Raw genomic sequence first — 27,511 nt, 5'->3', positions numbered from 1 at the left:
CAGCGACACAAAGCTGTGGCAACTCTGTGTTGGCAAACACAATCCGGCATTTTTAAACTTTTACTTGAAATGAAACATAACTAGTTACTTTACAAGCTTCATAGCTTTATGCCCCTTTCTAGCTTTTGAGCTAGCTAAGCTAACCAGCTGCAGGCTGTTGCTTCATGGTGCACATCCAGACATGAGACTGGTGTAAGTCTTTTCATCTAACTGTTGGCAAGAAAGCAAACAAGTTAATCTTTCTTAAACTTTGAATGTAACATTTTTTACAGATTCCACCTTTCAACGTCTATCGACTCCACTATTTCTAATCACTACTGACACTGTTCTATCTACAGGTGACATACTGGTTGGCAGCCGATGTGGTTGTGGGCGTGGTTATGGTTATGAACGACGTGGTTGTGGGTATTGTTGAGGATGGGGGTGTGCTCATGTGCGTAGGTGAGGGGGTGGCCGAGCTCGAGCCCGAGCCCGTGGTTGCTGCGGGGCAGACTGTGGTGACACGCCTGCTGGCACGTCGGCGGGAACGACTGCAAGTGGCAGCTCGACAGGCTCGTGGACGTGCCGTAATGCAGAGAGCCGCACTGCTGCCCACACTGGCTCACAATGGAACCCTTCTGATGGTGTAAAAACAAGTCAATGGAGAACATAAAGTGGAAATGTTAGAGGACATATCAGCAGTTTTGTTGTAGATTCCAAGACGGATTTGACCCGACATAAATAAAAGAGGTGTAGCTTGAGTTGTCCATCTTTATGACGTCTCTAAATTCAGAGGTTTCACACTCTAATGAGATTTCCTGTGAATATAGCAAGTACACCTGAGAGGACAGCGATCACTGTAATTATGATGCACATATAACTGTGGCAGCTTCGCCAGATTATCCATCACAATTACCGTCCTCAAGGGTATTTAGTCTCTCATACAACAGCTCTCCATGCGTATGTGCTGTCGGAGAAGATTTCCTCAAAGTCGAACACATTTAAACTCAGGAAACTTGAAGCTTTACCAGCTGCTTCCTTTAACAGAGCAGAAGTTGGCTTTCCCTGCGAGCTGTGTCTAACACAACAATGCTTTTAAACAAAGAAAATTCACAGACTGTAAATATTCCTCTCGGTTATGAAAACAGAGACGGGGAACGTGTCGTAATGGCTTCTGTGAGCAGAATGATGGCTCCAAAGTTTAATCTTGATAACCTCAGAGGGGGCGTTCAGGAGCCCATAATCGTTACTGCAAACAGGTCTGAGGGAGAAATAAAGGGAAAAGCGCCGGGAGAGTTGCTCTCGCTCTCACAGTAGCGGCGTGACCGCTCTGACATTGGCACGGCAGTTCAGGTCCGTATGATTTATCACACTATTAGTCACATTTGGAACACATGCAATAACCTTACGGGAGCTCTGCGCTCTTCAAATAAAGATGAAAAAGTTTAGGTTAAAAGTAAATAAAAGTGCTGAAGGTTCTGTTTTCTTAATTCATGAAATGCTGACGGCAAAATGCACATTTTTAATGAAGATTAAGATTTCAGCAGGACATTGTCTCAGAAGTTGCATTTGTTGTCAACGTTTCATCGCCACTGTCAGTCAAAGCTGTGGAGAAAGTTGTACAAACAGCTTGTGGTGTCACCCATTATACATTCCTACAACACCCAGGGTGCATTGCGCCACTCCCTCTCAAAGGAACGCCCCAGCGAGAGACGCTGGAGGGAAATACTACCGTTTCGCTGCAGGCAATGGCTCAGAGCGGTACAGAATCTAAAATACAACGAGAATATCCCGGTGGATCTTCAGGTCTGCAGTCTACATTTCAAACCTGGCGATTTTGAATGAGACATGACATCGGTGGCAGGCGCTCCCTGGCCTCCACCAGAGGTTTTCCAGGGCCCAATGGAGAAGCGGATAGCGTCCTCCAAAGGCACTACCATAATTGCATGAGCTTCCCGTAATAGCATGATAGGACTGAGGTTGAAAATCGGCCCTTTAAACACGATAGGAAGTTAGTTTCAGGCTGGGAGCTTTTACTACGGGGAATGAAATCAAACTTTTATGCAAAATAAAATGTGAATAATGAGAAGAATGAATTTCTGTGCAGGAAAAAATGGTTACGGAAAGTCTGTCAATAATGGCAGTCATGCTTCCCGCTACAGGAGTTGCAGCTTCTAGAAAGCTCCAGCTGTTTCATGTTAGTCTGAGGCTAATGGATTGCAATGCGGGATGAAATGGAAATGCTATTCACCATGATCTGCACCTGTCCATTCTTGCACGAGTCGGGTGAGTTTTCGCTGTCGTCTTTGCATCCCCCCATCCGACAGCGCACTGCGTCCTGCACCTGAAGGGGGTGGAAGCAGGGATGAGAGGCGGGGGAGGAGGGGAAAGAGTGATGCAGGGACGATGCAAAGGGAAGAAGTTAGCGGAGGAACTTTTACTTAAGTTTGGAGCATTAGGAAGTCGCTCCTTAGACATTTTAAATTCATTGTCTTCATCACTGCGATCACAGATGTTCAGTGAATATTAAAGTATGTGAAAATGGTAAACGAAACCGCTATATCTTCCACAAACTAGTTCAGCTTACGTAACAGTCAAAGGAGTGGTATAGAAAGCACACAGCAGCTCTTCAAAAGTGGCCTATTTGGGCCTTGTGAGATCCGCGGTCCTAATTAAAACCAACAGCATGGTATATAGTCGCTCTAACCCCCGGGCCCCCTCCCGGTGTCATATCCTTTTTCTTTATCCTCCCACATATGGCGTCTGAGCAAACACACACCAGCCCACTGTCAAAGAACTGGTTCTCGCGACGCAGCACAAAACAAATGGATCCGTGTGGATTGTGTTCCACAGCCCACTCGGAGATTCTCTCCCCCCCCTCCCGCCATCAGACGCTGTATTATAGATAGCCCGGTTACTCGCTGAGGAGCAACATCATTTCTCAATGTTGCCGCTGTCAAATCCCATAAGATTCTCATGGTGGAAACAGGAGCGCTTGTGTAAGGAGCAGCGCATCTCGACTCTCGCAGGGTGGTCTCATCTATGTGTGTGTGTAGAATCCGTGTCTGATTAATACTGCATGAGGTGGAGTATTGCCTGCTTTGTTCCTTTCCGTCCGTCTCTTCGCTTTATGTCCATACTCGTCCTCTGTGGTATTTGCTCCCCGTTCTCTGTTAGTGTGTATATTTGCACCCAGTGCAGCTTATTCCGACTTCAAAGTGAAGAGCCCCTCTATGGGTCCATACCTCCCTTTCCACTCTCCCCTCCGTTTCCTCCTCCCCTACCATCATCCCCTGCTAGGCTCTTGAATCACGTTTTTCCCCCCTACAGATCTCCGCATGCAATTTCTGCTCCATCTTCCTCGTTTAACTCTTTCCCTCCCTCGCCCGTTTTCCTCACAATAAACCTCTCCTTCTCTTATTTTCCTTCTAATCGCAACACCTCTTACGTTGCACATGTTCAGTCGCTCGCCCTTCCTCGTCTGATCTCAGCAGGCCGCCTGCGCCCGACCGTGGTCCTTTCATTCTCCGATGCACCTTTCAAGCAGCGGGTGCCGTCTTCAGGGCGGCACGTTCTGTGTCTGCATTTTCCTCCACATAATATCGCACTTTGTTCTTCCTTCTCTGTTGTTTTTGCACCGTAATGCTTCCTCATTCTCCTCGCCTTGTTCCCCACCTCCCCTCCCGTGTGGCACTCTCCTCTGCCTATTGTTCTGCAGCCTCGCAGGATTTACGCTCTCTCTCTCTCTTGCAGGAGATTTTCATACATTTAACATAAATAATTCCTGGATTTACTGTACCTTGATCCCTGCTGCTTTTGTGATACTGATTTAATGCAGCTAAGCATGCTAAGCATTTATACAGGCACGTACGCTGCAGTGCATTCAGTATAATAATGATCTCTTGGATAAAGGCAGAGCTGTGTGAGGTGTGCGTGCATGAGCAACAGATGGCTTATTTACAGTTAAGGGAAACAAATGATATCTATTAATTGTAGCTGGTTTGAGTGTGAGTTAGCTCATAGCTAAATGAGTGGGCGTGCATGTGTGTAACTGTCTGTCTCAAGGGCGTGTGCACAATGAGTTTAAAACTCAGCATCCCGGGGGGGCACGGCAAAGCCTGTGGCAAATAGACACTAGGGGGTATTAGTTAGGGACTTATCGTCTTATTCCATACAGCATCTTCTTAAGCTCGGATCAGACGGACAATACTCCGCTATCACACTGCATTATAAAAGGAAGAAGAAGCGCTGGACATAAATACCACGCTAATCCTTCTCATGTCTGATCCGCTTGTGTTCCGCCGCGTCTTCGAACTGACCCGGAAACTAACGTGACATTTGCGAACATGAGTCCCACCTGTCGCGGGGAGCCGGTGTCGCCGAGGTCACCGCGTGGCGCTGAATTGGAAATGTGAGAGATCAACATGTCTGGGATGCACACAGCTGCTGCGTGAACTCACCTCCCGGCGCATTGCACAGTGGACGGTGATGATGACGAAGCCTTGGACGGAGTCAAAGACGGCAAAGAGGACCTGGAAGACACAAAGGAACATTTCTTTGTTAATTTTTTCAGGCTGAAAAGTGCTTTTTCGTCTCAAAGTCTTTGTTGACACTGCTTTGACAGCATTTTCCCTGCAGAAGAGGCACTCAGTTGTGGGACAGCTAACCTCTCCTCTCCAAAAAAAAGCCGTAAGCATACAGCTGCTTACATTGAACACACTGATTTGAGTTCTTTTGGCCCGGAAGGTTCAGTTGTCTGAAACTGTGTCGAAGGGCTGAGATGTATCAGCGTCTCTTTGAGCTCTGTTTACGCTGACAAATCCTTCCATCACTGCTCTGACAGGCGCTATTTCTGACTTCTGTGCATCTGGGAGCCAGAAAACGAGTTGTGTTACAATGACAACCAGCGATTTCTTGCTGTGGTACGACTGCATATTTATATATTTAGCATCTTAAAGTGGTTATAATCATTCATTACCTTTTTTCTCTTTTGACACTTTAAACAAATCAAATGTAATTAGTACAGGTTTTACGGGAGTTGAAAAATGCTGAGTAAAAAGAAGAAAATTAATCTTGTAGTGTCTTTAAGGCACTACTTATTTATCCTGCATTACTGTAACACTGAGGTGAATGACTCAGTAATCATTAGAGAGGCACTGATACAGGAATGAAATGAGTCAGCTGAGTCATGTTTATTCATAATACATCAGCACAGTTGTTTATACACTGTTTCTATGAATAAAATGAGACTCTCTGTTGGTCTTTGATTAATGCTTTATTTTGTATATATTACACATTATCAGTCATGTTTTTAAACTTGTCTTTTCATGAGGTTGGTTTGAATTTACTGTTTGCTATGCATTTTATTTCTTCTTTAATCTTTAAGCTCCAGTCGTGTTTTAAGACATATAAACTAAAATAAATTGTGTCTGATATGTTTTTTCTGCATAATACGTTTAATAACCTTGTAAAAATCCTCCCAAGTCATCTCCTCCTTCTCCCTCATTAAAAATTCCTGAATCTAAATAGCCCACTATGCAAATTTCAGACGGCCCCCTCCGTCGCTTAGTGGCAACTTTTGGTAATTAGCAGTAGTAACGTTAACGTTAGTGGTCAGCAGTGAGTTTGCAAAAATTATGATGGCAGTTACAGCTGGCTCGCGCATCGCCAAAGTGGTTGCCATAGGTTACACATAATGGTATGCATAGCGTCACCCCGTCCATTAACAGGATTGGCTCCTTAGGTTTGTGACGTCTCAAACCTGCGAATCTGAAAACGTGTTGTTCAGCCTGTTCTTGGTACACTGCAGTTTAAAAGCAGACAGGCCCAGCAATGGAGGATGTTGTGTGATATGTCTTGTAGCACATGAAAAACACCACATGGAGATGTTTACAAGGTTAAACACTTGATTTTCACTGGAGGGGGTCTTTAAAGCTTCTATGAGGAACTTTCGGGTTGATTTTTGCGCCTCCTGTGGACAAAGCTGTACCTCTTATCTCTTTGCTGATTTTGTCCTGCAGATGACTGGTGGGTTTTAACAAAAAATGTCATCCTGCTTTCTTTAACAGTCATATGTATCACTCACTTTAAATACATGCCCTGGAAAATGTCAACAAAGGCAGCGCGCAGTTAATCGCTTCGTCTGACACCTGCCCCCCGCCAGCAGTTTAAGGCATTAAAAATAACTATATAGAAATAATCAATCTTGTCGCTGATGGTCTGGTTTGCTTTTGTAGCTCATATAGAGGCATCAGAATTAATTACAGTCTGTTTCATAACCAGTAAAAAAAATCCTCACAGGAGCTTTAACCCTTAACGCTCCTATGAAGAACTTTCAGTTTGTGATTTTGGCGCCCCCTGTTGACAAATTGGTGCCTCTTATCTCTGCTGATCTTGTCCTGTGCATGTTTAAGAGGTATTTTTAAACAAAAAAGTTTCCTCATTTCTTTTAATATTCAAACTTATCACTTGCTGTTAATCTTTGCCGTGTAAAATATAGAAAAAAGTCTGTTTCGGCAGCACAAGTTAATCGCCTCCTCTGACGCCTACCCCCCGGCAGTGGTTACAGGCATTAAAAATAAGATATAATCAATCTTGTCGCTGATGGTCTTGTTTGCTTTTATAGCTCATATAGAGGCATCAGTATTAATTACAATCCGTTTCATAAGCAGCGAAAAACTCCTCACAGGAGCTTTAATTTGATCTTGTTAATATTTAATTGGTTTTAATTGTCCATCTTATGTTGCATGTTTCATCTTAGCTTTGATGTTATTTTTACAGTTATCATCAATTATAATTATAATTGCAGTCTATCCTTGTTTAAACAATAATGTTATGTTTGTATGTGCATTAAGTATCTGCCTGAGCATTAATTCTTATATGAATAAAAAGCTATTTTATCACTTTAACTCCCAGATTGTGAGATCCTGCCTACAACACCTTGACCACGTCTTCTTTCTACATGAAGCGTCCAGTTTGTGACAGATGTCTTCAATGCAACATCCACTTTTCGAAGCCATACACCCTTTTAAAGCTGCTTTTTCCACGGTGAGTCACAGGTGATGTGTGTGTGAGTCATGGTAAGTGAGCATCTGATGGCGCTGTGCGATACATCACCTGGAAGAGTGTGGAGCGCCGGTCGGTTATGGCCAGCACGGCTGACATCCAGGTTAATGCTAAGAGAGGAAGAACGACGCAGGAGCTCCACAGAGACGCCCTGTCAGAGAAAGAGAAAGACAGGCAGAGGCAGAGAGGAGGGAGAGGAGGGGGGGGAGAAGGAGAGGGAACAAGGGGTTCAGTCTAAAACCAGACCAGTCGGCACTGTTAAGTCACTCCACTTCTTTCTCACACACACACACGGATCAGCCTTAGCATCAACGGTGGGCAATTTGCAGCTGATTGGCACGCTGAGGTTTGTATCAGACTTAATATTCTAACTGAGAGGTGGAAGATGATGTGTAATCATGTAGATAGTTATGAGACTGACAATTGCTCACAATTACATGGTTGATGCACTCTAAGTGTCATGCTGGTGGACTGCGAGACAACAGGCACGAGGGGCCAACAGGGAGTGTGGGAGGGGAGGGGGAGACAGGCCATTGACAAGTACTGACACGGGGGTTTCTGAGGAGTAAGTGTGTGCGTGTTTAACTGTGTGGAGTCAGACAGCAATCTAAAATATTCATGCTGTTTGAGCACATATTCAGGGTTTTATAGCTGTCAGTCTGACAGACGGACAGCTCTGTGTTACTACGCCGAGAAATATGTTCGTCCCTTAAGAGGTGTGTGGTCAAAATAGATAATGAGAGGATAAAGGGCAGGGAAGCTAAAGCTGTGCTGTCCCATTTTCAATGAGTAAAGTAGTTGTTGTGGGTACAATAGGCTATGGTTCAGTACAGATACAGTAACAGCCTCGTACTATGGGAAAAGACAAACTCCTAATAATTATTTATATTATATTATATATTTGATTATTCTAAATGATGTGTGTATTTGACCTAAAACTATGTCATTTAAAAGTAGAAATAAAGAAAAAACATGCCGGCACAGCAGTGTAAATGTATTATTTGAATCTCAACACGCCGTCAAGATCGGACAGGATCCTGTATTCCCCAGTGCGTGCGTAATGGACACTGGAGAGTGTATTAATATCTGAGGACACGATTGTTGGTGCCACAGGTAGTTATGTCTGAGGACATGTCTACACGTACACAGGTATAAAAAATCCCTGTTCAAACGAAAACACAAAAACACAACAGAAACGCCGTCATGAGAATGCCACACCAACAGGCGGCGATATAACCCGGTCATGCTAAGAAGAAGAATCACGGCCAGTCAAAAGTCTGAAAAAATCTATCCTGACGCCTTTGTTTGTCAATATAGTAGAAGAGTAGCTGTACATATATGTGTAAACATGTAAAAAGTCCTGTTAAGCATCACTGTTTATGTCACGTCTGTCATTTTGCAGGGTATGTCGCCTCATTTGTGACGCCTCACAAAGGAGATGACGGCGTACAGCCTGACGCCACGAGCCAAAAACGCTAAATAAACGAAACGTAGGAAACGTAGGCCAAAGGCCAAAACGCAGAGAAAAAGCTATGTTTTGAAAAATACCTTTGTACGTGTGGACATGGCCTGAGGTTTATAATAAATGTACCTCTTAGTTCCGCGTGTCTGTTTCTATGTGTATTAGAGAGCGCGCATCAGAATGAGCATGCATGATGGAGAGCTTAGTGTCGGCTGTTTTTGGCCCGTGCGGGGCTCGACTGAGTCTCCCTGAGGTGAAGCAGGCACGTGTGGGGGCTTCTGGCATCACCAGATCGGCACCAAACCGAAAGCAGCATCATGATGTGAGGAGACGTGGGAAACAAAAGCTTGCCGTCTCTCGGTCCTCTGTGCCATAAATAACTCAATTACACTGTGTCAGCAAATACGCTGATGTTTCCTTAAGAGGAAGAGCGCTACTGTGCGTCCATGTGTGAGTAGCAAACAGAGGCCCTTTTACACTGCCAGTTGAAGGCGGGATTGTTTTTTGTAGTGAGGTTAACCGGATATCAGAATTTTTTTAATGGAATATTTGAACATTGATATTCCTCCTAATCAAATTAACTGAGCCTTATTATTCATAATAACAGTTTATAATGAGCTGTTGTATTTTAAAGAGTTAAAAAATCTTTGGAATTTCATATCTTATCATATAACTAGACTCCAAAGCAATAGTGTTTAAAGGTTTGTCAGGACACTTTAAAATAGATCAGGCGTGCTATATAAAGATGCTGCAGATTATAAAGACTAATTGGGCTGAAATCCTGTCTGCAGATGCTAATGCCAAAGCAGCAAGGAGAAGAAGGAGTGACTAAAAATGCTGTGTGGAAAAAAAGTTAATAATGGCTCTCTGTGTTCCCAGTGACAACTACAAGGAAAAAAAAAACCCTGATGCAAAGCTGTTACTGCAAATAGGCAATCTCATCCCATTACCCTCCAATCACAGTGTCCAACGATCCAACAACACGGCTAAGAACAGAGCGGCCGCTTTAAATAGAGTGCTCCTCCACAACAAACACAAAGCCTTGATGAGTGATTTGCACAAGGACGGAGTTAAATGTGAACAGGATTGTTTGCAATAGTAAAACGGGAGGAGGGTCTTTCATTAACAGGCTGCACTGAACATGGAACCATGATATCTAAACTCTGACTAAGCAAAAAAAAAGATAAGAATGGGGTTTAGTCTTACGCATTCTAAAATGCCAAGAGGGAAAGCTGGTAGGAGGATTATGAGACACGTTTAGGTTCAGCAGCATGAATCTAAATCTAACTATGTCCGCTGCCCGTGTCCACATAGCGCCTTTTTCTGGCAGAAAAGCGCTGGCAGGGCGCTGGAGAGAAACGCTACACGTTGGTTTTGTTTCTATGACAACAATAAGTTTACTTACTACACAGCTAACAACAAGCTTACAACGCGCACAACACTTACCAGCAACAGTAGCCTATCTGCTCCCACAAATGGGCTTTTGGGTCTCTACTGTGATACCGTTTGTTTGTCATATCGTACAGCTCCGGCCAAAGGAAGTTGCTTCTCAATGTTTGGTTAACCATGTGATGAGTGGCACCACATCTGATTGGTCGCCTCAAAAAAGCAGCGGTGACGACACCAGCACCTTTCTGGAAATATTTTCAAATCAAAGCTCTCCGAGCTTCCCCACAAAAAAGGCAGAGCGCTCAGAAAAAAGCCGCTTTTTTTCTCTAGGCAGCCGCATAGGCTCTGCCCTCATCGGGAACAACTGAAAAAAGAAAAAGGCGCTATGTGGACACGCGGCCTTAGTGCTTTGAATATCAAGTGTAATATAATAACAAAATGTAGTGTAAAAGGATTATTATCCTATTTTTTTATTGCACAGTCTTGCACAAAGTTAGGAGAAGATGTGAGAAGCAGAATAGAACAAGAGCGATGCAAGTTCATTCAAAATTGAGGCCAAGATTTTCTAACTTTAAGTCCTAAATGTGGAACTAAAAGTTACAAAAACACGAGTTACATTTCCCAAAATGCAACTCATTGAATTTGTACTCTCAAGTCGAGATTAGATGTCATTGTAATTTTTGTCTCAGACTTGAGGACGCTCCCTCCAGAGCCTCAAAAGACATTATGAAATCTGTTTTCACGGGCTGCATGGACCCCCGAAAAGAAAGGATTACTTCACTGATTTTTCTGAGTTTTAAACACTAAAATAAAAAAAATGCTAACAGAAAGATTTATATTGCGGCATGTTTAGTATACATGTGATGTATCTGGTTTCTTGGCTGTGGCAGTGCTTGAAATATGATGCACTGTTACAAACAGTTCAAAGTGGTGGAGCAATTCCCCACATGAGATAATATAATGAGACAAGTTTCGACAATTACTCGTACTGTATTTCTGACACTATGTTGCCCTGCCTCCGCAATACCGCTCTACAAACAAGCTTAAACAAAGTTTAAAAATGATTCACAAATAGCGTTTGACACAGGTCAGGTTTGCACAGTGCGACCCGAGGAAGGCACGCTTTGGATCAAAACATGCTCTCATTAAACAGCGGCTGCTTGCAGCAAGGTGTTTTTCCTTTCATTAGTTTGTTTTCGTAGCCAGACAAGTCTGAATGTCATCCTGCATCATTACCCACAGCCAGAGATTAAAAGGATGGAGGAGAGAGAGAGAGAGAGAGAGAGAGAGAGAGAGAGAGGGAGAGAGAGGATGATGGAGGGTAGAGGAGAGAGAGAGATAGAAAGATGAAGATGGACTAACATGGCGCTGCTGGCAGTAGAGCTGGACATAGCGGTGCTCGAGATCACGCCACACTTGGAGCATTTCAGGAGCAGTCGGCTACGCGCCTCCGCCGGGACACTTTAGGACATGTGCAGACACACACACATAAGACACACACATAAACACACGACCATGTAGGGAGAGGAGAAGGGGGGAGTGGGGGGGTAGGGGATGTATGGAAAGACCAGTGATGGCAACAGGTGAAGGTGTAGGTGAGACATTTGCAAAAGAACCAAAGTAAAAAATAAAAAAGAGAAAAAGTGGACACAACAAACAGAGGGGAGGGAGAAAGAAAAAAGGGGGGAAGGGGGGAGGGAGAAAAAAGAAAGAAAGGCAAATTAAAACCAGATCTTAAAAAGTAGCAGTAATGAATAACAGTCAGATCGATTCAGAGCAAGAGAAACGTGAGAGACGGACATTGCAATGTTACAACAGAGTTACGTGGATTCACAGATTACAGCGACACAGACAGGAAGTACAACGGCCAGGTGTGTGCGTCAGCGTTTCGTCTGTGTGACTGTGCACAATGAAGCTTCAGAGGAACAAAAAGACTCCTTTAGTTGTTCATTTACAGTTGACTACTCAGATGGAAAGAAACTGTGTGCGTGTGTGTACTGTATATATCGCGAGTGCAGAATGATGGGGCCATGCACGCGCTATGCTACATTAGCGCCCCATCACAGCTCATTGCTTTAGTGCCAGCCACATCCCCACGGCTTCATAAGGAAATACATTATGCTAATGACAGCCCCGTCCTGTTAGCAAACATCACCGACTATTACAGCGTGGACGAGCATGCGCGAGATATGCACGTGCGTCCCAACACACACACACACACACACACACACACACACACTTTACTGAGAATCCGAGATGAAATGTGCTTTATAATCGGACTTCCTGGAACAAAGAAAGGTACATCTGTCTGTGTGTGCGAGTGTGTGCGTGCGTGGGCGTGTTTGTACACATCAAACGGTTTAATCTCTGTCGAATCACCGGGAGACAAAAGCTAATCAACCCCCCCCTCCCCGGAGAGGCAGTCTGAGCTTTTAACTCTTTTGCAGCGATACACAAATTATCAATTTGCGCAAGAATCAGACATTGAAGGAAATGTAATGAGAGAGAAAGAGTGCAAAAGAGAAAGAGAGAGAGAGACAATGGAATCAATAGGTATGGAAATGAAAACATGGATTTGCTGCGAGAGCTGAGGAAAACTCCGTTCGGCGGATTAGTAGAGATGATGAACAACCGCCAAGTGGTTTAATAGGAGTAATGTTGTAGGTGGATGCATATGCATGCATACATCATGTGTGTGCATGATTGTCTAGAAATCGAACTGATTTTCAATACCGCATAGTTCTCATCCACCTAATCCTGGTGTTTACGTTATTTAAATAGGTTTCCATCTGCCATTGATTTTCATCTCCATGTATTCATCTGCGTCACCAAGAAAAATTGATGGAAACTGTAGGGATGTGGAATTGATAGTGAAATTCTGAACACAATATAACAGATGTCTTGTCATTCAGTCGCCCAAAATTGGATTGTGTTTCTGAATGAGGCGCAGGTGCACACGTCGGTGTGTGTGTTCAGAGACCCCGGAGTTAGTTGCCATGAAAATGTCGCCTGATATTGTGTCTGACAGACGGTTAAATTCATCTAATGCAGCAAATTTGTTGTCATTTCCCGCCAAAGATTGAAGTCGATGGAGGGATCTGTGTTTGGAGTGTGTTAATGCGTTTTGAGTGCAGTCGAGGTGCAGAGAGTTTAACTTACCCCGCTCGCTGCTTTTTAGACTTGTCTGAGATGCCGTCTCGAGACATGAGCTTGTTAAACACCACGATGCCGATGAGCATATTCACCTAAGAAAGACAGAGAAAAGGGGTTTGATGAGGATGTTGGAGATGAGTTACCAACTGGGATTCATTTTAAACTGCTTTTCAATATGTTTCAGGTGATTGAAGATGACTTTTTAATTGTCGCACAGGCTCGAGACTAGAAAGCGAGAGCGCTTTAGCTGTCAGGGATCCCAGGCTGGCTTGCTCCGGTGCAACAGAAGCTTTAAACTCATCTCAATCAATTTTTACACAAAGCGTATGATGATTTCCTATCACAGAGCTGTGACTCACAGGTTTTAAAACACTTTGCACTACAGCATCTAAACTTGTAGACGTTTTCGTGATTCAAAGTAGATAAAAACTTCTGTTACATAGGAGAGGTGCGTGGGAGATGAAAAGATTTGTCAAAATTGCAAGTAAACTCCTGCACAGTGTCCAACTTGCAGAAATTACATTTATGTGCTTGCAACGTTTCAGTGCTTGACCTTCATCATTTTGCCTTCTCTGCAAGTTGTGTGGGAGTTCACTTGCAGTACATTTTGGGGTTTCTTTGAAGGGGTGTGCATAAGACTGACATGACACCTTCATAACCATGTCATGACATCTGTCATGAACATGAATGAGTCCTTATGAGTGTTCATGACTGGCGGTCAATTATGTCATTTTTAATGCAAAGTTGACATTGTTTGAGATCAGATTCAGCAATGCTCATGTAAAAGACTTGATTGCTTTAGTATAGCTTATGTCCACTCCTGGCAGTATTGAGCACAATATTTCTTGGCAATAATTCATTAAGTGTGAGAGGAGGAAATTGCCCCAACTTTAGGGTACCATATAAAATTGCTTGTAAACAAAAATAAGTTACACAAACATTTTCACCAAAAACGTATGTTTGTCTTTGAGATAAAGACACACCAACTTTTTATCAATTTAAATGTGTGTTCATTTTTACAGTCTCCTATTTCATTGGCTTCGCTGGTATGTTGTGTTTTTCTCCTTCTTGAAGACACAATCAAGAATACAAAATGTCCCTAAAAGGTGAAGAGCAGAATTTTCAGTTTCACAGATTTTGACACAAGCTGAGATAAACAATCACTCACTGACTCTGTTTAGAGCGTTGAATTAAAAAATAATTAAAATATCGATACGTGGTGCAAGCAATATGATAATTGTACCACATCAGTCGGGACGACGATATATTGCAATATAGATATTTTGTCTCACCCCTAGTTGTAAATACCATAAAATTCGGTGTATTAGACACACAGATGTTTTTTCATCTAAAAAGTGGGCTGTGTCCTATATACCGGAGCGACCAGTATAAAATGAGAGTGGGTAAACTACAATAACACGATGAAATACCTGACGATGGCACTATAAGCTAGCTAAAGCTTCATCACGGACATGCGACATCCAGGTGCAGCCGCTACCCTCACAACAACCAACGTTAACGTAGGCTGCCAGCTACCGCTAGCTACAGCATCGGTAGCTAGCAGGATCGCAAACTCGACGTGGCGAAAACAAATATTAGGCTGGAATTTGTGTGTTTTTAATATGTTTCAAATGAAAATAAATTGAAATAGTGTTGAAATAACTTGTATACACGTTTTGTATCAATAAATATAGAAAACCTGTTTCCCTCTGCGATATCCCAAAAACAACTTATATTCTGGTGCAATTTATATTCTGGATTTTACGGTAATTGTTGTAAACCACTTCTTACAAAAGTATTCAAATGTATATACCTAGAAGCATAGCGTGAGTTCAGGCAGAGCACTGAAGTAGTGCTTACGTTGGCTGAATCGCCTCTACAGTTTGCAATTTGCTTTACTCTTATTGGCTCATTCACAGCTAAGTGGAACGTAACTGCCAATCACATCTGTTCAGGTGTCTGGTGAGGACATTTTACTCTCATGTCAGTGTTTCCGTTTCACCACTACAACCCCCTCCGTATCTGGTAACGTGTAATGCTCACATTTGTTTCCATTTTGGTGGGATTAGTTCCCTCAGCAGAGCGCCCTCAAACAGCAGGGGCTTCATTACAAATGTTGGACTTCCTTAAGAAAGCGGGGGGAAACTAATATTTTCGGTGTCTCATCCCGGCTTCCCTTACTAATGAGGAGTCCGTAGCTAAGCCTGCCAAACATCTGGCCATAGTGACCCAGTGATCAAGATTCTATTAGATACACTGACGCACACACAGATCTGAGCCAAGGTTTGCCACATGCAGACCTCTGCCTTGAAATCCTGCCCATTTTGGAGATTTTCCATGCTGGTGACATGTTCCTTCTAATCCTTGCAAAATTCACCCATACTCTTTCTTTCCCCCTGTATGGGTTTCTCTGTGGAGCCTCTGTTTGGTTATTCATGTCAGCGGTGAGCTGAACTGCAAAAAAAAAAAATGACATTCACACACACATCTATACTGCATTCAATGCATTCACATTCTAACAAGCTAAACAGAATGTCTGCCTGGATTCCTTCCTTCATCTGTCACCAAGAGCAGCATCTGGCCGGGCAGGAGAGTTTTATAGATTCCATACACGGCTGCTAGAAATCCTAAAGGAAGGAGCATTTAAAGTCTGACTTTCATGTGGTCAGTCGAATTTCCACTTTTGCAGAAGCTGGATTTTTACTTGAAGCTTATTTCTTCGCTACATCCAAAGTACATCTGGCAGCTTTTTTGCAAATTGCTAAAAACTCCGTCTCTCTCTGATCTCCTTCCCTCTGATGTGTTTGCTGCCGCCGCTGAAAACTACCTCCAATGTGCCGGATTGTGAGAGCGCCATTGTCATGCCGGTCATGTCTGGCCCCGGCTCTGTTAGTCAGCATCATCCTGCTCTGCTATTTGCCCAAGGCCAGGTTCATTAATTAGAGAAGATTCCTGTGGGAAGGTCTGTGTTTCTCTGCCCGACGTCCCACTCTCATTACAGCTGTTTGTCAGAGTCGGGCCCCAGCAACAACACTGGGGGGCCGGGGACCATTGCAGCAGCTGGGATGTAGAGCGTACGTCGTCATTGTGGAGGTAGCAATGATGGGATGTTGGAAGCGTTCCAAGAAACATGAAACACTGACAAACAACGAATGAGGACAACTGTCCTTTGATTTAACATAATGGCTGTGACCTTTGAGCTCGTGTAAATGGAGACCAAAAGAGGCAAACCTTTCTTTTAAAGCCTCTGAAAAATAAATTAAAAGTAAAATTACATAAATAACATCAAAGTTGAGTTAATCACTAAACATCTAGGTAAACATGAGTGAGAATAACCTTCAGAACTATTAACATAACAGCTCATTTGATGTTTACAGCATTTCTCAAGACTGTAGGTGTGGCCCTTAACAGTTGAGAGATGTCAAATTTAGTGAAGGAAGCAGGAACCTGGCCGTCTGAATATAAGCTACTATAACTGGTTGCTTCATGCTAAGTTACTAAATGCTTTGCTATCTGTATCACAGTTTGCAGTTAGCATACACATGCAATGTTAGCTGAGATTCCCCTAAATGACGGGTCAATAGCACCATATTATAACATTACAACTAGTCCTACATTATAACTGAGCTAAACTCCAACAGCCAACAAACTGCGGTCGACAATATTTAGCCTGCAGACATTGCTAACACTAGGGCTGCGACGGTACTCAATTTTTCTAACCGCTGTTGTTTTGTGTTTTTTCACTACAGCGCGTCCAGTGCGTCCCAGACAGCAAAACATCATCATGAATGGTGGAAATGCGAGTTTCTTATCACTGCTGAGTTCGTATCCTATTTGTTGAAATGGAATCCATGGTGACGGGCTAGTTGTTGTTGTAGCAGCTAAACTAGCATGTCGCGAGTCTGCACACTGGCTCGTCTACACAGATTAGATGCACAGACGGTTGAAACAGCGGTGAGGTGCTTCCCTGGGACGTATGGATAGTGAGTTTACTGCGTCCCTTTTGATTTTAAAGCGCTAGAGGCGCTGGATGCGTACCTAGCACAATCACTGGGTTTATATTTCAAAATAAAAAATCGGTGATGACGTTCACTTGGTCCACCCCGCGGTTGGCGTCACATAACCGCAGCAAACCTAGCTAACGCTAACGCTGGGTGAAAACAGCCATGTGACTTTCCGAATTGTATTATGTGATTACTTGTGTATGTACCGTAAAATCCGGAATATAAGACGCATATAGGACGTATTAAAAGTGCGCCTTATACACCAAATTTTACGGCAATTACCTGAGCAAAGCCACACCCTATTCAAACCCAATATAAGGAAAGTTTACTGAGACTTAAATGGCAATATTTTCAAAGTTGGAAATGCATTTTTTTTAATGGTTACTATTACAAATATAAGATCCTATATTACATAGTTAGAAGCCTATTGCGGATTTGGGTTTCCAGTGGCTTGAATAGAAGGTTTGAGTTTAAGTATCATGAATGTTTAAGACCAAAACAACTATTTTCTGACTGTTACATTTAACATTGCAAGCAATTACATTTCCATAATCATGAATATTCAACACTTTATAATCCCTTTGTCCTTGTGTCTCTAATCATTTAAAGAAACTGTCACTCTCTTGTCAAAAATTCACTTCAAAAACATGCATATCCCTCTCCACGCCTGCAACGCTGTCTGATCCACACTATCTTCCTGAAATGCACTGTACAGTAAGTGTGCAAGGCAAGCAGAAAAGAAAAGCCTAATGCATGAGTAAACACACAAAAACAACAGCAGCAGTGGCAGTAATTACCAAACTAAAGTTTAGTACCCCATCCAGACTTATTAGGCTTAGTAGTGGAAGTATCCACCCAGGAATTCATTTGGGAGAAATTAGCTAATCCTGGGAACAGCCGCACACAACAACAGACGATTAAAACACCACTGAGATGCAATCAATGCACCCCATTTAGCAGGAGAACAATAAAGAGCTACATTTACTTCAATATAAAACTGTGAAAATGCAAACAAACGTCACATTATCAAAGCAATGGTGGAGAATGTTAGCCACGCATTTTTGTCAAAACAATAATAACATACATATGTATATTTATTAATGTTGCCTTAAATCAGGGGTCTCAGACTCAATCAGAGTCGGGCCGGAATTATAAACTGGGTCTAAAACGAGGGCCGAACGGGGTCAACATTTTTAGAACGGACTGAAATAAGACATCTTAGAGAATTCAGAAAAAACAAGAGTATCGAAAAGAAGAAATGAGATCAAATTTAAATAAAAGACACATCAGCATCATTCATTTGTTGATGTCTCCCTCTCTATCAGTAGTTTTTCACTGAGTCATTTCCCAAAGTTTTAACACAGGCATCAAAAACAGTCAGAAAACGATATTTTTGGTCAAGAAAATCTTAAATATTCTGTTTTTTTTCCAACCAAAATATGAACATTTTAAATGTGATCAATCTGGTGAGAATGTGCAAATATTTCAACCCCTTAGCATTCTACCTGTGATTACAGGAAAATGTGCAAAAAAAAAAGTGCACTCTGCTCTTATTTGCCCCAGGCATCTTTTCTTAGCTGCAGGTTCATGAATGTTTGGGGTTAGGTTCTGAGCTGTGGACACTCTCAGGATGTGTGTATCAAGTGCATCATTTCGGAGTTCTATCAGCTCTATTTGGATGTTACAGGTGCTCTTTCTGCGTCCACTTCAAACAGATTACTGAGCAGTTCTAATTAAAATTTTGGAGCTCCAAAGTCGCCAAATAGCCGTGTGAACTCTGCCAGGTCCGCTAAGCTTATCAGCACAATGCGCAGTTGGGAACACAGCAGTGGAGCCCTAATTTGTCATTGTTTGGCAACATGAAAAGTGACACAAGTTTCCCTGCTGCATCGGAGTCTCTCACAGGCGCAGCTTGTTAAGCTCTCACTGCATCACACGTCTGTGATCACACATTCCTGTTCCTAAAGCTGGAGTTTTAGCGCAGTGAGAAGCTTCGTAACGTTGTACTGTACTGCCAAGGTCTTGATTGGTGCGCACGCTGTTGCAGTGCATTCTGGGATTTGTAGTATCAGCGGTGTGCGTGCTGTTTCCGGCGGGCCAGTTATGATAGGCATATGATATTATCCTGCGGGGTAATGAGAGTTGAGTTTGAGACCCCTGCCTTGAACACATTGGGCAGAGTTACTGATGTTATGTAAGTAGACATAAGAGTGAGATATTTGACTGCTGGGCGAGAGTTCAGTCCAGGCATGTGTCGCACTGCCGGGAAGCTCCTGTCTACTGGAATGTAATTTGTCATCTTTCTAGCCTGACATTTTAAACTCAACGATGAAAGTGCTCATGTCATCATTTTGTCGTGGACACCCTGGGGTGGAGGGAAAAGGAAAATCCTCAGAGGTCAGCTGCAGCTGCTTTAAAGCTCTTGGCTTGGAGGCTAACTTAGCAAAATATTTGGAATTATGCAATGTGACCAGAGAGGGAGGGAATTTCATCCAGAGTGTGTGCGTGTTGGACGGACTCACCAAAACAATGACAGCAGCAGGCCCGACAAAGGCGTAAAGCAGCCCTCCTTCCAAGGATAACCAGCAGCTGGAGCAAAACAGAGAAGTGTTTTAAGCACAAAAGACAGCAAAGTCATATAATTGCGGCTGTATAAAACACCACTTCACCACATTCAGGTCTCACATTTCACTCGCTGCGAGTGCCAAGTACTTAACCACAACAAGTACACAACCAATTACAGGGATCACATTGACTTGAATTCTCTAAGTGAGAGATAAAACAGTCATTTCTATGGCTGGGTAAGTGCCTGTTTCTGCAAATATCGCCCTCAGTGCTGAGCACCATTTATTATGTACATTACCTAAAACATGCCCTCAAACTGGAAATGGTCCTGTGAAATTTCATTTGGTGGGAGCTATTGAGACTTAATGAGTTTAAATGTGTCCTCCAGTGATGTCATCAGAGCGTACTGAATCCCCTCTGTTGTCTTAATTGCAGCTCAATAAAAAGGGAGATGAAAAACACGCGTCCCAAAAGCTAATATACAGCCCGCGTATTAACTAAAGTGAGAGGGGATTCATTTGTAAACATCTTTTAAGGGTTTTCATTGAATCAATTACACTATTTACTGGGTATCAGAGCCCAGCTGTAGCTGTTAATAGTGCTGTTCAATCTTCTGAACCAACGTTAACAGAAAATCCAAAGTGAGCTGTATAACTTAGTTGATGCCAGAATATAAGCTTTGACATGATCCAAATCTTAAATATGCACGACTCATGATTGCATACAAGCTCGTACCTGTCCATGTGACATTTGGAGATAAAAATATACTCAATATACCATCACAGAACATATAAGGTGGTGAATTTTGTAACCTCAGTGGGCTTCATTTTATCTAAATGTCTTGAAAACCTATGTTCTCAATCAGCTTCTTACTTGAGTGATGTTGGAACAGTTATGGTAACATCACATGAGAGATTTATGTGTCTCAGTGGTGTTAAGTGGGTAGTTTGAAGCGGCTTGGTTGGACTTATTACAGTTTAGCATGATGTGAATTTATATGTGTGGAGAATTTTTGGGTTATTTCTCACAATGCCTCGCCAAAGTAATCACAAAAAGTTATGAGGAAGCAGATTAGCTGAGATTTTATTTGTTAAACTTTTAAAGAGGGGTATAATTTTACAATGGTGGATGTTCAGACTAAACCTGGGTGAAGTTTCAGATCTGCAGGTAAAAGTATGTTGCAGTAATCCCCAGGCTTCTCAGCTCAGTCTGTAGGCTGCTGCGAACGCCAGGTTTCGCACATTTTTTTCAACACGATGCATTTTGTGACGTCACAAGGTGCAGCCTAGGCAGGCTTCGGAGAGCTGGCCAATCAGAAGAAAGTGGGATTGTAGGGGCGGGACTTCTTAAAGGGACATAGCTGACTGAGTCGTTTAAGGCAGAGGCTGTATGAGGACCTGCACAGAGCACCAGTGTGAGAAAAAGTTTTTTTTAACTGTCAGTTATGTTAATCTGCTCCACAGGTATCACAGAGTGAAATATGAAGCTTGAAATTAGCATAAAACCTTTAACAAAAAAGTACTTACCTGACTCAGGGCGTGTTGTTTTAGATTTTATTTTTCACTTGGGAAATGTTTTCAACTTTATCTGAGTGACGTATACAGGTTTGCCTACAGTTGTTGCCGATGTTCCCCATATTTCTGGAGCGTAGCTGCAAAATCTATTTCAGCTTGGATTCGTAGTGTTCTTGTATTGCAAGCTGGCTACGAATCTAAGCTACAAACAGCAAAAATGGCATCCCCAAAATGTGAGTGCAGAGGATGCTATGCACAAGGACAGATTGAACCGTGTTTTGTTGCAGCTTTAAGCAGAATATACGGCTGCATTAAATGCAGTGGAGTAATGTCAAAGCTTTGGCTGCTCAAGTGCAATGCATCCTGGTACACACTGTCGCAAAGCCGGAGAACGAGTAGGATAAATGAGCTCTTTTGGTCTGGAAAGAGTGCACGGAGGAACTTATTGCGTCACATGACGACATCTATCATCAACACTGATTGGACGTCCTTCTGGTGTTCTGTAATGCACCAAATGAAAGCAGGGGATGGAACAACCGCTGACTGTTTTAACAAATATATATTTAGAGTTTATATATTCAGCAGAGCCTCCCCTGAATCAATGACCAACTCTGGTAGGTTTCAAAATAAATTGAATACAAATACAAATTTATGAACTAGACCTGAGCTCTAAAGCCTGAGGGTAGGGAGACTATTTCAGACAGCAGGGGGAAAACTTTGGCATGAATTACATTTTAAGCAGCAGGAGCATTTTTGAGAAGCTGCGCCTGCACACCGTCTAAAAGCCAAATCTCAGGTAAAACCAGATGATTAAGTGATGATACCCAAATCCTGTCCTGTTTGGTGCAGGGGGTTGGGAAGTGGTACTCACTAGCTGGCTGTGCCGTATCCTCTCGCTCTGGTGAAACCCACCGACACTGCTACAACTAGAGCTGGGAGACCTGCAGACAAGCAGAGAGAGGGAGAGAGAGAGGGAGATCATAAGAGGGAGACAAAGGAGTGAAGGAAGCATTAGTGGGGACGATGAAGCATGTCGGCCAAATAAGGTCCTCAAGTGTGAACGACACCATACGGCTCTTCTTATTCAGATGCTAAGCAGCCATGCAATGGAAAGTAACATGCGTATATGAGATTGAAACTGACTGTGTGCTCTGTGGGTAAGCCTGAGAGCTCTGCATGTGCTCCCTGACACAAAGGTCTGGCTACAGGCATGAAAACTGGGCGTAGATCCCAGTTCTTTGCAGGGATGGGAGCTCCGATTTGGCATTTCAGGACTGTCTCATTGCATTGACCTTTGGTGTACGTTGACGCTTCCATATGTGACCATGTGAATGTGCGTGTGTGCACGGAAGCGACAAAGAGTGTGCAAAAAAAAGAGTTCATAAAAAAGTGAGGTATAACTTGTAGTGGTCGATAAGTCATGCGTCAATTAGCTAAATCAGGAGATTTGTGTGTGTCTGCATGTGTGTGTGTGTAAATGAGAAGGAAAGAGAGTGAGACTGTGTCACAGAGCGTGAAAAAAGAAAAAGAAGGAAATATGCCGGGCCCCGTAATGAGCTTGGCGCTGAAATATTCATGTAATTAACAAAGCTGTGATTATGGCTGCAAATGAAAAGCAATTAGAAAAAGTCACATTAACATTAACAAATAAGATGGTGGGGAGCCAGGCCGCTACGCTAACCAGCGCGCGCAAAGTTTCAATTAGACAGCAACAACATCAGTCTAGCAGTTACCCATGTAGGATACGGCAACACGCGCACGCACCTTATACAAAACGCATGCACAGTCTTGCTGCTAATCTCTCACACATCCAGTCACACCCCAAATCTCCTGTTTCCATGGCAACTGATTTCAATCACATAATTTGGGGAGAAAATTGCAGAATGGACGTGCGCAGGATAAGCCGTTTGATCTCCTCGACTCGGCTCGACGTTTCATGCATTTTATGTGCATTTGGAAGTAGAATCCCGCTGCATACCAAACACACACACAAACACAAGAACACACACACAGCTCTCTTTTTGCGACTGTACAACAATCTATACAGTCTCCCTCCTCTGTATCAGGTAAGGGCATCAGTGACTTGGCAGATTAAAGCGGTGGGATCAATATGACGTGAAATGAGCAGGCTGTGTGTGTGTGGTGATGGCAGCGTGGGCTGTGTTGTAATTTCCAGAGCTATCTCAAAGCATCTTCCCAATGCCTTTCTGATGTTATCATGTGTTTTGATTATCCCCTGACATCCCGGGTGCCTGTTGCGTCAGGTTGTAGTGCATTGAGAGGACAGCACAATGGAGAGACGTGGAGGCTGAATGGAGCAGAGGTGATGCACAGTAGAGATTACCTCTTTGTGACTGTGTATGTAAGTAAAGATTGTCTATCTTTGGCTGTATTAGGTAAGGTGCCATTAGGAGCTTTAATTGGTGAAATTATACAATAAAGCGAAGAAAATGGGATTTTTATATTAAAAAAAGGCCCGTCTCGCTGCTCTCCATCCCCAATTCATGTCGCACAACAGTGGTTCAATCAGCATCCAATTCATGAAAGCGCCTTCATTTGCTATGCTGAAAATCCTCTGGCACAGGAGGACAGTGTATATTCGCAGGGACAGCAGGAGCAGAAACCTTCATTAGCAGCCGAGTTTTGTAGTGAATGCCACGATGATACTGAACAGTCTCTACACAAACAAAAGCCACGAACACACGATGTACTAACACACACTATAAACAGACTTGTAATCTCTTGGACATCACGTCGGCAATATACCAATACCAAGAAGTCGATGTTCAGGCTTACAAAGGTCTTGGCAGGGAAAATGAATGACATGCAGAGGGCCAAAAATAGCTATCCAAAACATTTTTATTACTTAATGTATGATCATTTTTATCTTCAAATCAACACAAAGATGTATGTAGTGACAAATGGCATATGTCTCTGCTAGCAACGTTAGCTAACCTCAATGTTTATCTGGTATTAAAGGCAAAGTAAATACACAGACTAAATGTATCCACAGTAACACTAAAAATAAGACAAGCAGCAGCAACAAAACAACAGAAATAATTTACAAAGCCATGCAGGACAATTTCCAAAAAAGAAAACAAAAAGCTAGCACAGTGGGTCCCAAACTTTTTCTGCCAGGCCACATTTTGCCAGATGAAAAATATTTTCAAAGCCCGCCCCTACTCCTCCCCATACACATATAAACATAGATCCATGTACATTAAAACACCCTATCAGACACGTCCTTTGCTAACAAAGTCCTATATCTATTTACTTGAAACTGTTTCAACAGTTCAGCTGACAAAACTAACAAGCCACTTTTACAGAGGATGCAAATTAAAGCAACACTGCAACATGCATCGTCCAAATGTTTAACCTGAAACAGCATTCAAGTTGACCAACTCCCTGGGAGTAAACAAGATGAAAGTCTTATTTAAAAGATTTACACATGGAGTCCAGCAATCGTTTCAATGACTGGTGTTTGCTTGCTTTGTGCTACAGATCTCCTCCAGTCAGGGAGGCAGCTTTGAGACTGCCCCTGTTCATTTTCATGCCCAGTTTTGATCTGTGTTTAGTCTTGATTGAGGCAATTGCAGAAAGACTCACACAGGTAGGATGTGGCAAAAGGAAGGAGCGTGGCCGGGGCAGTGGGTACTACTTTTCCACTCCAATCCAAAATGCAGTCAAGTCTTGGACTTATACTGCAGCCTCATTGTTGAATCAGAGGTGACATCAATGAACTGCCATAACCGAGATGACTCATCATATTTTCTTGTCTTTGTTTTAGTACTTAAAGGGCCAGTTCGCTGATTTTCAACCTCAGTCCTATCATGCTATTAAGCGGAGCTAATTCCATTATGGCAGAAAAAAAATAGAATTTCGCTCTGTGCCTTTGGAGGACGCTATCTGCTTCTACAATGGGCCCTTCCTCAATCTAGGACACCCGCTTCTGATGTCATGTCTCGTTCAAAATCGTCAGGTTTGAAATGTAAACTGTAGACCCGAAGATTTTCTAAATGATCCATCGGTATATTCTTGTTGTATTTCGGATTCTGTACCGCTCTGAGCCGTTGCCTGCAGCGAAACGGTAGTATTTCACTCCAGCGTCTCTCGCTGGGCTGCTCCTTTCAAAGGGAGGGGCGCAATGCACGCTGGGTGTTATAGGAATGTAGAATGGGCGAAACCACGAGCTGTTTGTCCAACTTTCTCCACAGCTATGGCGCCAATTTCAAATATTATTGCTTCTATCGATTACAGAGAACACCAGCTTTGACTGACAGTGGCTTTTTCTAGGGGCGAACTGCTCCTTTAAGACGTTTGGTGTAGATCCATCATCAGCCTTACGTTCACCTGGCTGTCCGTTCACAAAGTTGGCCAAGCTTTTTTCGCAGTTCAGAACTGAGTGCATTGTTTATTAGCCTTTCCACGCCCCCCCCCCCCGCCTCATGGCTCCCGCCCCCCAGTTTGGGAATCGCAGAGCTAGCATAACATTATCTCTGTGCTGCAGATGCTAATGCTACCTTAGCAAGCTCTTTTTTGTGTTTGTGGGGGAGAGTGCAGGAGTAATGCAGGCTGTTAGCGAAAGCAGAGTTTTTGTGTTGCTATATCCAGACAGCAGTTTAGAGAGACAGTGCGTAAAGCGTCTGCTCTGAAGTAGAGAGCATGGGGATGTGGCGAAATTAAAAATGTAGAGAGCTGCTCAAACAGCCTGACTTTGGGACTGACAACAGTAATTACAGAGAAAAGTTAGTCAGTTTAGTTTCCTCTGTGCGAGTGCCATGAGCTCCATGTGGACGATGTGTGAACCACTGCTGTCTGGCATAAACAGGCAAACAGGGATGGATGAAAAACAGCACCTGTAACTGTGGTAACTGCAAGCATCAAACATGAAGCTGCAGCCTAGAATATAGCCAGCAAAACGAGACACCTAAACTTTCACAAGTTTTCTTCCAGAGACTGAAGGCCTGCTCACAACACGACTTTTGTTTCAGGTGCTAGAATTTACACAGCAGTCACGAGTGTGTGGTAAAGTGCGATATCATGCGTGCTCACCCCAGCCGAGGCACAGAAAACGCTTTCGAATGAGTCTCGACCTCATTTTGCCGATGACAGCCAGGTAGGACTGCCACGCCTCCGTCAGCACCCAGCAGAAGGACGCCAAGAAGAAGAAATGCAGGAAGGCAGCGGTCACAGTACAGAGGCCCTGCAGAGAGAAAGAAAAGTCAGGGAGACAGAAAGTGTTGTACAAAAAAGTCGTTTTGTGAGAGGTGTCGTAATGAATCATCTCTTAGGACTAGTCAGCAGAGCAAAATGAAAGCTCTGCAAAATAAAGAGGGCGCAGAAGAAAAGGGAGTCTGATGAAGCACATTGTGTGGAGGAATGGAAGTTGAACCCAGCTCTGCTGTGCTGCTTGTTCAGATCAATACTGACCACCGCACTGTGCTGTCTTGCTTAGTCAGAGCAGTATTGTGTGCCAAACAAGAAATGCCACTTTCAGAAGTACTCGGCATGTCCACGGTTAAACCTGGGGATTTTTTCTGACAGCTTTATTTCTGGGTGTTATGTAAGGCTTGTTTTAGAGCACTTTTCCTGAAATTATAAGTCTGTTTTCTGTTAAAGTGATAATTTTTTTATTTATTTAAATAAATGTCTGTTAAGTCATTATCTATCGCCGAATGAGGTAACACAACGCTGATGAAAGCCTTGCATTTGCAGAATTACCGACTGGGTGTCTGGCATGACTTTCGCAGAAAAAATTCACAAGCAGCGCCCAGTTATAACTCTTTCCCACCTAAAATTAGTGCGTTGATGTGGGTTTTTCAGACCCGGAGCCAAGTGGCTGCTTCTCCGGTGTCTGCAAGTGTAAACAGTAATCTACTATGGCTGAACAAACAAAGAAAAGATCGATGACTACAGATACAACTTCAAAAATAAGTGAAAATCCAAAGAAAAAGAAACAAATTCGACGCTCAGTTGAAGGCAAACAGTCTAAAAAGGAAAGCGACCGTCAGCGAGAAAAGAGTTACAACTGGAGCCAACTGTGGACGTCACAGATGCGACACTCTCTGGATATCTGGGAAGTGTGCTCCAGCAATTACCGTTTATCGCCATAGGTGCCTCCAAAGAGAACGAAATCTTTGAGATTAGACGTATTTTAGCTGTGCAATCAACTTTCTATTATTTGAAAGTTGGTAAAGTTTGTTTCATTTAAAATATTGTACACATATTTTATTACTTTTCAGAGCCTCTCCTTCCTCCTGAAACAAACAAGCCATTTTGCCATTCAAAGGTCAGACCTTAGCCATGATTGGCTGACAGTATTTGGAGTGCCCGCGTTGCCCCTCCCCCCACATGGGGGAGCGGCCTCACTGCACTGTTAC

The 27,511-nt window shown here is 43.1% G+C and overlaps 1 protein-coding gene across 1 annotated transcript in view; it reads right to left on the bottom strand.

The window, feature by feature from the left end:
• Window positions 1-27,511, bottom strand: part of adgrb2 (adhesion G protein-coupled receptor B2) — a 258,721-nt gene that overhangs the window by 30,523 nt on the left and 200,687 nt on the right. Inside the window, exons 19-27 of the mRNA XM_069681026.1 lie at window positions 26,184-26,334; window positions 22,003-22,072; window positions 19,575-19,641; window positions 13,055-13,140; window positions 11,258-11,356; window positions 7,096-7,195; window positions 4,440-4,511; window positions 2,231-2,323; window positions 348-617 (exon numbers count right to left, since the gene is read on the bottom strand). Of these exons, the coding sequence (XP_069537127.1) occupies window positions 348-617; window positions 2,231-2,323; window positions 4,440-4,511; window positions 7,096-7,195; window positions 11,258-11,356; window positions 13,055-13,140; window positions 19,575-19,641; window positions 22,003-22,072; window positions 26,184-26,334 (1,008 nt within the window). The remainder of the gene's footprint in view (window positions 1-347; window positions 618-2,230; window positions 2,324-4,439; window positions 4,512-7,095; window positions 7,196-11,257; window positions 11,357-13,054; window positions 13,141-19,574; window positions 19,642-22,002; window positions 22,073-26,183; window positions 26,335-27,511) is intronic.

This window comes from Semicossyphus pulcher, unplaced genomic scaffold (assembly GCF_022749685.1).
Source record: "Semicossyphus pulcher isolate SPU_LCO1_2020_fin unplaced genomic scaffold, fSemPul1.0.p SCAF_5, whole genome shotgun sequence".
Lineage (NCBI taxonomy): Eukaryota > Metazoa > Chordata > Actinopteri > Labriformes > Labridae > Semicossyphus > Semicossyphus pulcher.
The sequence above is the reverse complement of the archived record's forward strand: the minus strand, read 5'-3'. Positions and strand labels throughout refer to the sequence as shown.